Genomic DNA, 12,420 nt, shown 5'->3' on the forward strand with positions numbered 1-12,420 from the left:
CAGAACAGTTATCGACCAGGAATTATTAGTGTATATCTGCATTTATCGTCGCATCCCTAATGTTTACACTAATAATAGCATGCATTAATTCTGTCTAATGTAAACTTTACTAGGGATAATCTACTCTACATAGATGAGACCAAAAACTTTAAGGAAACGTAAAAGTTCTTTTAAATCTGTTTTCTTGTGATCTAGCCCGTGCAATGAGCACTTCTGGATTTGTAGGCAAGATTTTTCTCTTTAATGTCTTTAGCAAATGATGTCTGATGTCTGTGAGTCTTTTTGAATCCAAGCGAGAAACAGTAGATCTCTCCATGGTTTCTGAAGCGAAGGCCAGATATTCTCTGGGAACGATACTGCTGGAAGAACATCACACTTCATCTCTAGATCACACGCTGATCCAAAACCTGAATTCACCTCCAAACTCTTCCCTGAGTACTGAAATTGATTTAAAAACAAAATACTTCATAACTGACCCATTCATACAGAATTCATGTGTGGTCATCACTTTGTCAGAAAGGTGTAAAGTTATATTTAATAATTATTAAATTACATAGCTGTGTTTTACATAGCGACTAACTGGTAATGGTTCACATAAGCAGACTTTTAAAACCTCCAGTTCATTCCAGTTCATGGCATGCTTGCCAACAATCTTCCTCATGGATTGATTTAACAGTTTTAGTAGGCAGTAAGGTGGCATGTTTCAGCTGAAATCACCATCCGGCAATGACAGCATTGAAGCGGTCAGTGTGCATTGGCCTTTAGAAGCAATGTTTAGGAAAAATATTGAATCTCAACATGGAAAATGGTTCCTAAACTCCTTTCCCAGAAATGTGGTATAATACGGCATGGCAATGACCACGAGCCGGGAATCGACTTCCTGTTCTTGTATAGCTCAATGGTAGAGCATTACGTTATAAGCACAAAACATTGTTGGTCAAGGGTTTGAACCCAAGGAACACACATACTGATAAAAAAATTATACCTTGTAAGTCACTTTGGAAAAAAACATCTGCCAAATGCGTAAATGTAAACATTAGAGCAATTTTACAGCTTTTCACCACATACTAAATCTAACCCTATCCCTTTTTAAACATTTGACACACACTTTTGTGCCAGTGGTTTTATTAGAATGCAGGGAAGAGATTAAATTGTATTATTAAAATAAATAAATGAGGCAGGTTACACATACCAGTACATACCAGTAGAGTGAGGTTACTGGTGGCAGCTGTGTAGGTCTGGTTACAGCATAAGATTCGCCCATGTACATCTTCTTAAATATCTTACATTCAGAGCATCTTATAGTTGACTTGTGCTTTGTTGATTTCTTTTTTCTGTCTTTGTGCGCTAATGGACAGCCTTTATTTGTTTAACAACTTTTTGTGTAGTTGTCATGACAGTGGGAGGCACATGTGTGATGTGTTTATATGAAAATGTCTGTTATTGCAATGCTAATCTGCGCATACGGCTGCGTGTTTGTGCTTGCTGTGATCTGGATGGGTTTATAATAAAAGTTACGACTGTGCTTAAACCTCAAACCACTGCAATGTGCCGTTTCTTTTTTTTACTTTTTACTCTGTGACTCCACTAGTTGTGTGTGTTACGTATGTGATATAAAACATAAGGCATATCAAAGTAAATCAAACATAAGTGTCTGATATGTTTTACTGCTTGGAGTAAAACATATTTGATTTTTACAGCAATCCAACCAACTAAAAGCAGATGGGCAATGTAGTAGAAAAATAGAGACACTAGCTTAAGAAAACGTACCCTACTGACTGATGCCAAAAAGTTAACGTTGAGAAGAATGCAGAGATCGGAGTGACATTGCTGTGAAGCAGATACGTTTTTCATGTCCCTGTACGCTGTCAACAGTACACTGAGACATAACAAGACAGGACTTCATCTCAGAATCTGTCCATGGACTCCGTGGGGTTAATACCCAGTCACATGTTTGTCAGGTTAAGGGTATGAAGAGCTGCATATTCATTTTTATAGATGTTGGGCAGAGGCATTGCAAGCTTAAAAACTAAGGCTGCACAATATGTCATTTCATCATGGTTATTGCATTGTGCATATCTGCAATAGTCACATTTCTTTGAAAGGAAAACCTTTTTTGATGCCCTTGCCAGTGTTACACTATACAAGAATAGTTGGAAACGGCAGAGAAAATAACAGATTCAGTAACATGAGAGAGACTGTGGTAACAATTTTCCTAAAAGGGGGGGTTATGCTATTTTATGCATTCTGACTTATTAACACGGTTTCCTTATGCTAAACATAGGAAACTAAAGCAGTTGGACGTATAACGGAGTATTTCTGTGCCAAATGCACCGTGCCAGGGTTCGTACAAGTTTCGGAAAGTTTTTTTCGAACATGAAAGATTCATGTAATGATCTTGCTTTATTTCTTTTATGGGCAATTTTAATGCAGGAAGTACAGTGGAAGTCCTTATATGGGCACTATAAACGGAATAGGGCACGCACACTAGAGGTCTTCACGGGTCCACTTAGATCCGAAAACCCGAGGTCCGTTTTAGCGGTTACGTTGGTGTCCTCGTCAGATAACAAAGTAAAACGAATATGGAACAGCTCGCCAAATTGGTTGCAAGGCCACCGGAGTTTCTTTCTGTCTGACTGCTGCGCGTGGGTCTGCAGAATGCACACACGTCAGTGCCGTTTACATTCGGTTCCAGTCGGGTTAAAAATTTTTTTTCACTAGTTCGGGTCGGACTCGGGTCTAATTTTCTCGGGTTTGTCTCGGGTCGGGTCTTTCTTTAAATTTTTTTTATTTATGCACGTCGGGTTCGGGTATGAAGTGATTCGGGTCATTTCGGGTCGGGTACATTTCTTTGGACCCGAGAGGACCTCTAACGCACACACCAACCAAGAGCTGACACGAAATCAACGTCACCAACGAAGTGTGTTATTGTTTGTGAGGAAAATTTAAGCTTTTTTAGCTTTCCAAAGTACCCAGCATTATGGAAACAATGCATATATTTTGTTTATCCGGGGTAGCAGCGGAGTTGTGCGGGGGTGTTTTTCTTTAACGCTGAATTTCGTTGAAATGGGGCGGTTCCAACCTGGGTCACGAGTCGCAGGCGGTATGTAATAGGGTTTAATCCCGAGAAACGGGATTCCCGGGAAATCTTATGAAGACTATTTCCCGATTCCCGGGAAAAGTTATGACGGGAAACGGGAAATTTATATATATATTTTTTTTATATAAACGTGCTAGATTAGATTTGCAGCTGGCTTTTTCAATGACCACTAAGCCAGCCTCAGAGGAAATGAAAGACGGTGACTTCATGAGCATTCTAAACAAAGAGTTTTCCCTCTTCGAAGCCACCAAAAGCAGACCACCCCACCTGCAACAGCTGTTTGATGCTCTTAGCACTATTCAGGCTACATCTGTGGAGGTGGAGAGAGCGTTCTCTATTTGCGGCCAATTTGTTACAAAAATACGAAACCGCCTGAGTCCATCGACGCTCTCTGCTTTTTAAAAGCACATTTCCAAAAAAATTAAATAAATGAAGGGCAAGGTGAGAAATAAAAATGGTTTGAAATGCAATGCTGATAATGTGAGTGACACTTTCGCTTGTAATTGCCCTATTGCGGCAGTTTTACTGTTTATGCGTTTGTTTTAGTTTTTAAATTATTATTTTAATTCTGTTTTACCGTAGGCATGGCTCTGTCTTTAATCTTTCCGTGCACATTTACACATTTCTGAGGGTCGTTTGCTTTTATTCAGTTAAAATTGTTTTATGTTTAAAAGAAAAATATACCTGCCCTAATAAAGAAATTGTTGCTTAACTTGTGAGTGACAGTTTTGCGCGAAATTGCCCTATTGCGACAGTGTTACTGTTTGTGTTTATGCTTTTGTTTTAGTTTTTTAAATTATTATTTAAATTCAGTTTTAGTCTACATAGGCCTGGCCCTGTCTTTAATATTGCCGTGCACAGTTGCACATTTCTGTGGGTCGTTTGCTTTTATTTAGTTTAAATTTATGTTTAAAAGAAAAATATATGAAGAGTTTCGTTGCAAAACGAGATAACCACCGTTTTTTTAATTGTTCAGAAATCAAGTTTTTTGGTTGTGCATTCCAATTAATTTCAATTCAACTGCAGTTGGTTTGTTTTGATTTAAGCCTTCATAACTTAACAAATACGGCTAAGTAGCACCATAAAACAAAATAATAACATGATAACATAATATTAAACATGTTTTGACAAAAATGTTAAAAATGGATTTATCTCGTTTTGCAACGAAACTCTTCATATCTGCCCTAATAAAGAAATTGTTGCTTAACTTGTGAGTGACAGTTTTGCACGAAATTGCCCTATTGCGACAGTGTTACTGTTTGTGTTTATGCTTTTGTTTTAGTTTTTAAATTATCATTTCAATTCAGTTTTAGTCTACATGGCCCTGTCTTTAATTATTGCCGTGCACAGTTGCATTTTTATGTGGGTCGTTTGCTTTTATTCAGTTAAAATTGTTTTATGTTTAAAAGAAAAATATACCTGCCGTAATAAAGAAATTGTTGCTTAACTTGTAAGTGATAGTTTTGCGCGAAATTGCCCTATTGCGGCAGTGTTACTGTTTGTGTTTATGCTTTTGTTGTAGTTTTTAAAATTATTATTTAAATTCAGTTTTAGTCTACATAGGCATGGCCCTTTCTTTAATTATTGCCGTGCACAGTTGCATTTTTCTGTGGGTCGTTTGCTTTATTTAGGGTAGTCAAAACTTGTAGCCTATATTTATTTAAAAGAGAAATATACCTGCCCTAATAAAGAAATTGTTGCTTAACTTCGAGTGATTATTCCTCAGTTATTCTAAATTATAGTTTTATAATTTTAAAGATTTTCAGAAGTCACAGACAATCCACCTGGCATTTCGCTACGGCAGGCTGTCACGCAGGCAGCTCACTTGATCCGCAGCAGAATTGATCATTGCAAAAAACGTTGTTGATATGGACATAAACTGTGTTTCTTGCCCTAATAATGATACAAATAATATAAAACATGTTGGGAACGCATATTTGAATGATATTATTGATAAATTACTTGTGCAAAAAAACAGCTATTTCCCGGGATTCCCGGGAAATGGGTCGTCTTTTCCCGGGATTTGATTTGATCTAATTTTCGGGAAAATATTAAACCCTAGTATGTAAAACTGGATCAAATGTGTCTGTGTTTTGTTGGCAGTCGGCCAATTTCCTCTCCTCCTCACCTTCCTCTCCTTGATGTAAACTGTTCGCTTTAAATGCTTTTATCTTTTGTATGCAAATGTTAATTTATACCAAAATTGCATAATTGTGTTTGACACATGAAAACGTCTCGGGTTACGTATTTAACTGTTGTTCCCTGAGAAGGGAACCAGATGCTGCGTCTCCCTTGCCATACTTCCTGCGTCCCTGTAATGCCATCTTTGGAAATATTTCAAATAGAGATATACTTCCTGGCTCCCACGTCACCCTGTCTTTGACGTTAAGCCTCACCATTGGTTGAATTTGATATACACATACAAAGCGAACTGTAACAATGTATCTTAAAAGGTTGCTCTCACTTGAAATGTGTCCCCACATTTAGTCCTTGAATTTGAGGGTATTTGACCTGGAAAGTCCTTGAAAGGTCCTTGATTTTGAAGTTAAGGTGTGGGAACCCTGTATTATATTGCATATTGTATATTGCATTATTAGGCAAGCTATTGCATACCAAATATTTCCTTTTAATATTGTGCAACTCTCATATGGTCTGATACCGGACCTGACCTGTGGGACCCAACTGTCGGGCTTAACATCAGTAGATCATGATTTAGGCATAACTTTGTTTTTGTAATTCCTAAAAAATAAATTTTTATTAGAAAAATGAAGGTTTAAATATGTTTTTCCCAGTGTTGTATGCAGAGACAGCTATAAGTAAACCGTTTGTAGGTGGACCTCGCAAATGTAAACACTGTGGTGCTTTGTTTGTTTGTCTATCCCAATATAGCTACATTAACATAATTGAGTTTATTGCTGGCTTATCTGTTTGTTTGACCAATAGTAGAAGGTGAAAGCACGATTAAGTTTTATTTTGATGACTCACTGTCGACGTACCGTAAACGTTACACATTTTGAATTTCTTATCCGATTCTCATTTGGGTATTTGTGCTTCTGGGTTTACTTTGCGTAGATAAGACATCTAAATATTGACTGATTTTGGGTTCAGTCTTGCAGTTTTGGCCATACCGGTTGGGTCCTGTGAGGTTTAAGCCTTTAACACACACAGTCATGCAGTCTCTAACAGGTATGTCCTGATCCCAGTACTGTGGCGTGGCTGTTGGTTTTTCCAGTTTCCAAATTACCATAATTTCCTGCAGCCATCCAGTGTCATAAAGCAGTTCAGTGCTGGACAGAGCTGTCATTTTAAACACAGATTTAACAACAGCTCTGACCTCCGTCACATGTGCTCATACGTTTATCTTTTATAGCTCTTTTATAGTTTTAGAGTTAATTTTTGACATGCATATATAGTTTAATAATCAAAGAACTTGGCCTTGGAAGAATCTGATGCAAAACGTATAGTGATGACTGACAACACCGCGCGTGTATGTTTGTAATATTATTGGTCATAATATTTTCAGTAGTCTTTTTTTTTGAGAAAATTTATTTAAAGGGATAGTTTACCCAAAAATTAAAATTCTGTCATCATTTACTCACTCTCATGTTGTTACAAACCTCTATACATTTCTTTTTTTTTGACGACCACTAAGGAAGATATTTTGAGTAATGTTTGAAATTGAACCGATCATGAGCCCCATTCACTTCTATTGTATTATTTTTTCCTAATATGCAAGTGAATGGGGCTCATGATTGGTTTGGTTTCACACATTTCACAAAATATCTTCCTTTTGTGGTCATCAGAAAGAGGTTTAATTTATACAAGTTTATAACAACATGGGAGTGTGTAAATGTTGACAGAATTTTCATTTTTGGGTAAACTATCCCTTTAAGTAGCTTATAAAGCATTTAAAGTGACTGCTGAATGACAGGTAGTTTACTTGAGAGTAAGCAATGGAAAAATTTAGTCTAAGACCATATATGAGAGAGAGATGTGATTCATAGCACAAGCAGACTTAGCCACTTTGGATGGGATGTGTATAACCAGTCCTACTCACACCCGCCCTGAGGGGGACTCGAACCGGTCCGGCATGGGAAGCCATGACCTCTAGCGTCTGTCAATAGAGCGCCTCTTGAGGTTTACTTTACTTGACAGCTCCCACTGACTAGCTGGCTTCCGTTACATGTGTTAAAAACATGTGAAATTAGATAATAATGTTCTTGTTTTATTGATTTTATTTTACTATTGAAACAGAACGTTCTGAAGTGATTTACAGTAAATCGATAATAGGCTTTTTATTGTGGTGTAACAATACATCTATTTAGATCAATGCATCAATCAAATGTCCAACTGTACGATGCATCAATGCCACTTGTAAATATTGATATGAGGTACCATTATTTTGACACTCTCCACATGTTCACGCAACGTCCATCTATGCATTTTGTGCATTTTCGTTTACTGAAAATACTGTCTGCCTGTGCATCACATTACGATGCAATAATAAAGTGGTGGTAGCAGCGAAAAGACAGACAAAGAACACTTTGTGTCTGCTGTCTGACACTCTCTGAATATTGCTAAATAGATCAGCATACCCCTGAGACAAACCGTATCACAGAATTTCTCCAAGTATCGGCAAACAGGATTGCAGTCGGGGGAGAATCAATATTGTATAGTATCATGTCAAGATTTATCCAATTCTGTTACATCACAGCTAGAGGTGGCACGGTACATGAAAAACATCTGAACCGTTCGGTTCGCTAGTCTCGGTTCGGAGCGTGTGTGTGCCGCATGCGCAATGTAACCTCGTGCCCTTATGTTACCTGAAGCCTTGTATACTTTCGTCCGGCTCGTAGCTCCACAGCGTGAGCCTCCGTATGGGGAGGTGTTTATACTCTACGCTCATACAGGGTGCCGGCGTGATAAGACATCATGCTCAGCTAGATACGTCCACATCGCCAAGTGAAATGGAGTCTCGCGCACTCGACACGCACCACCACCCGCGTTGACATAATTTTTGCATGCGCACCCTTGCGCTCGTGTGAACGCATCAAGTATAAACAAGGCCTAAAGCTACACTTAAGTTGGCAGTTTGATAAATGCAAGTTAATAAGTTTCTGTAAGAGATAGCAAGACAATTTCTCTTTTTTTGCTGAGTAAATAAAAAGTCATCAATGTCTTCTCTCTTGCTTGGGGTTGGGTACCGTTCACATTTGTACCGGTACCAGTACCTGGAATTCGATACCGGTACCCAGCGGTACCTTTTTCGGTACTTTACTCTGACTTAAGTGACTTTCGGTAAACTTTTATGTAGAAAACAATACTAGCAGTTGTTTTTTTAGAAAAATCAGCATGTCAACTTTCTCAGGTAAAAGCCATGCCAGAGCGAGTGTTCTCTACAGCAGTGGTTACCAAACTTTTTCAGCGTGCGGCCCCCCTTGTGTACGGTGCATTCCTTCGCGGCCCCCCAAAGAAAATTTGTGACAAAAACTGTTCCAAAACTCAACATTTTAATAAAAAAAAAAACATTAAATTCAACAGAAAAGTAGTGCTTTTGGTTAGTAGCCTAATTTTTTTAGGTTTAATTACACAGAATTCATGATAAATAATGTATTTCATAAAATGTCATAAAACTGGGGCCCCCCTGGAACCATCTCGCGGCCCCCAGTTTGAAAACCACTGCTCTACAGCAAGGGACACAGTGAGGATGTAGAAGAGGACTGGACACAGATACTTTTTTGCCAAGCTGGCCAGCATTGGCATTTGGTCCGCATGTTGTTGAATGTGTTCGAACAGCCACACGAACCGCCTTCTCTCCGTCCATTTATCTAATCTGAGGTACTGAGCACAACGTTTTTTTTCACTTGCTGAAAAGTAACCGTTTTGGACATACGCGAGTTTCATCTGGCAGCGACGATATGCTGAAGTAAATTTTTGGGGTGTTAACGATTAAAAGAAAAAACAACAACAAGAACCACACAGAACCGAAAACCGTGACCCTAAAATCGTGATATGAACCGAACCGTGGGCTTTGTGAACAGTGCCCCCTTACAGTAAATAGACAATAGGCTTTTTATTGTGGTGTAATAATATATCAATAGGGAGCAATGCATTGATCAAGTGTCAAACTGTACGATGCATCAATGCCACTTGTAAATACTGATATGAGGTACCCTTATTTTGACACTCTCCACATGTTCACGCAACGTCCATCTATGCATTTTGTGCATTTTCGTTTACTGAAAATACTGTCTGCCTGTGCATCACATTACGATGCAATTATAAAGTGGTGGTAGCAGCGAAAAGACAGACAAAGAACACTTTGTGTCTGCTGTCTGACACTCTCTGAATATTGCTAAATAGATCAGCATACCCCTGAGACAAACCGTATCACAGAATTTCCCCAGGTATCGGCAAACCATATCACGTCAAGATTTACCTAATTCTGTTACATCACAGCCAGGTAAAACCTTGAATTTACCACTTGTTATTGCTAGTCAGTGGCAGGTGGCAAAAATGACATTTTCAATCTAGAGAACATTTTTTTTTACATTTGTAATATCATCTTAGCATATGTACCTGACCTCAAAGTCAACGTGCATAAGATCCAAAAAGCTTTTCTCATTTCTCTTCTTTGTGCTATCCAAACACTTCTGGAATACTGTGTGGTCGATAAAATCAGAGCAAGTAGAAAAATAACCACAGTATTTTGCTACTGCTTCCTTTTTATTACCGTTTTATCGGCCCCTGCTGTGTTCTTATTAGATCTGAGTTGCTGCTGGAAACCAATGAAGGTGCTTTCAATGAAAACACAGATGAGTCTTCGATGACATCATCAGGTCCGGTTTCCCTGCACTTGCACCTTCCTGAGAGATTCATATCCAAGCCAGATCTTCCTAAATTCTGTCACATCAGAAGAAATCTGATATTGTCAGGCAGTATCAAAGAAACCAGCTTTTCACATTTACTCTTGACATTTCCGTCATAGTTTCCTCTGTATTAACAGACTGTTTTTCTGGTGAAGTCATGAGGCAGTGCGAGTGGCCCGCTCACTGAACACTGTATGTCTTTGTTCCTGTAATGGTAGTTTCTCTAGCCTTCACCCTTGTGAAGCTTTATGGCCAATGGCCAGAGACTGGTTTCTCGCACAAAGCCTTCAGTAAGCAACATGTGTTAAGGTGAAGAAAGGCTGGTGACCTTAAAGTGTTGTTGGGATGGACTGGAAAATACGTGACGTTGTCCTATGGTCTCGGCAGGGGGACGGGGAACTCCCATATGCTTTGGCAGACCCTCAAAGGGCAGGAAAATAATCCAGAATGACTTAAACCTCGGTCTCTCAGCTTGATTGGAACAATGAGTGTTAGTACATCATCAGCATTATGATCTGAAGATCTGCACAGAGGTCACTTCTGTACACCGTTCAGCTCAGAGTAAACAAACGGTTTTGCCTCAGTGTGTGACTAAAGGAAGGTTAGGCAATTTAGCAGAGGCTAGCTATATAGCAAGCTAGGTTTAAAACCGTAAGATCCCACCCTCCTTTCAGAGCGCTTCCCAAATCCACGCCTCCTCCAAAACTTAGCCATTTCTTGATCATTAGGTTTTTCTGTGTTTTGTCATACTTTTCTTTGCAGTGTTTTGTCAGTTTAAGAGGAATATAAGGTAGTCGCTGTTTGCCTTCCATACTTACCCTGCTGAAAAAACCAGCATACCAGCAAGACCAGCATATGTTGTGTTTTGGTGCTGGTTTGCTAGTGAACACCAGCTAAACCAGCATTAGCGACAGCATTAGCACCAGCTAAACCAGCACCAAACCAGCATTAGCACCAGCTAAACCAGCATTAGCACCAGCATCCCATGCTGGGCATACCAGCAAGACCAGCATATGTTGTGTTTTGGTGCTGGTTTGCTAGTGAACACCAGCTAAACCAGCATTAGCGACAGCATTAGCACCAGCTAAACTAGCACCAAACCAGCATTAGCACCAGCTAAACCAGCATTAGCGACAGCATTAGCACCAGCTAAACCAGCATTAGCGACAGCATTAGCACCAGCTAAACCAGCACCAAACCAGCATTAGCACCAGCTAAACCAGCATTTGCGACAGCATTAGCACCAGCTAAACCAGCACCAAACCAGCATTAGCACCAGCTAAACCAGCATTAGCACCAGCGTCCCATGTTGGGCATACCAGCAAGACCAGCATATGTTGTGTTTTGGTGCTGGTATGCTGGTGACACCAGCTAGACCAGCATAGACCAGCATATTTCTAAATTGTTAAATTGTTTAAAAAAAGTGTTAACATTTGGAAGCCTTTGAAACACGTGCAAATCATCAACTTTCACCCTATTTAAATTTGCGTATTAATCCGCAAATCACATGCAAGCCGAACCGTGGGTCGTGATCTGTACGGATGTCAAAAGTTCCGCGAGAGCGATTCGTGGAATCATACCTTGACATCATCCGGCGGTCGGTTCTTGCGGCACCGCATGAAGTCGAACAAACCTGAGGGCTGTGTCGATCTGTGGTTAGTGGGTGTAGCTAATAATTCAGTTTCGCGCAGTGCATTCTGGTTAATTTAGTCCATCAAAGACTGTTACAAAAATTCCGCTTCAACACACTGTCAATCTAATAATCGAAATCGTGCAAATTTATCTTTATTTTCATGTAAAATGCAAAATGGACATAAATTACCTGTGATAACAGGCTAAAATGTCTAGGGTTCAATTCCGCTTTAAATTCCTCACAGTGAGGAATCAGATAACCCTGCAAACAGCCTGTAGATCAACAGGATGAACAGTCTTTTTCTTTATATCTATTAAAGCTGGTCTATATGTGTTTTTAAAGAAAAGCTGACAAAGAAATGAAAACATTCTTTGTTTTATTATTCCACACCCTAAAAAGTGTATAGTCAAGGTTATATCATGTTATACCAGGACTTGTTTAGACACTAACATTTGTCTCTGTGTTTCTCCACAGCATGCATCTTTCGTTACAACGCTCTGTCTTTAGTTTATCTTCTGTACCTGCTGCTATTACCATGGTTTCATTGGCCGAACAAACAGACACTACGAGGTAAGAAAGTTCAGCATTGATTCATTATACTGTCTGACAATTAAAATAATTGCCAAATGGATTAATTGCTAAATGAACAAAATGTGTTTGAAAGGCTTTTGTATGTTAGATTGGTTATAATGATATATTATTCAACTAGTCAGCCATCTGATGCAAATCAGATCTAATGTTATCTCTATTCATGTATGAATTTTAGTATTCGTGCATTTATTTATATTTCTAATTGTTTGTTATGTAAAATGCGATTG

The 12,420-nt window shown here is 39.0% G+C and overlaps 1 protein-coding gene across 2 annotated transcripts in view; it reads left to right on the forward strand.

The window, feature by feature from the left end:
* Window positions 1-12,420, forward strand: part of piezo1 (piezo type mechanosensitive ion channel component 1 (Er blood group)) — a 143,116-nt gene that overhangs the window by 20,003 nt on the left and 110,693 nt on the right. For both annotated transcript variants that reach the window (XM_073859526.1, XM_073859527.1), the window contains exon 2: window positions 12,077-12,172. In XM_073859526.1, coding sequence (XP_073715627.1) covers window positions 12,077-12,172 — 96 coding nt within the window. The remainder of the gene's footprint in view (window positions 1-12,076; window positions 12,173-12,420) is intronic.

Source organism: Misgurnus anguillicaudatus, chromosome 21 (assembly GCF_027580225.2).
Source record: "Misgurnus anguillicaudatus chromosome 21, ASM2758022v2, whole genome shotgun sequence".
NCBI classification, from domain to species: domain Eukaryota; kingdom Metazoa; phylum Chordata; class Actinopteri; order Cypriniformes; family Cobitidae; genus Misgurnus; species Misgurnus anguillicaudatus.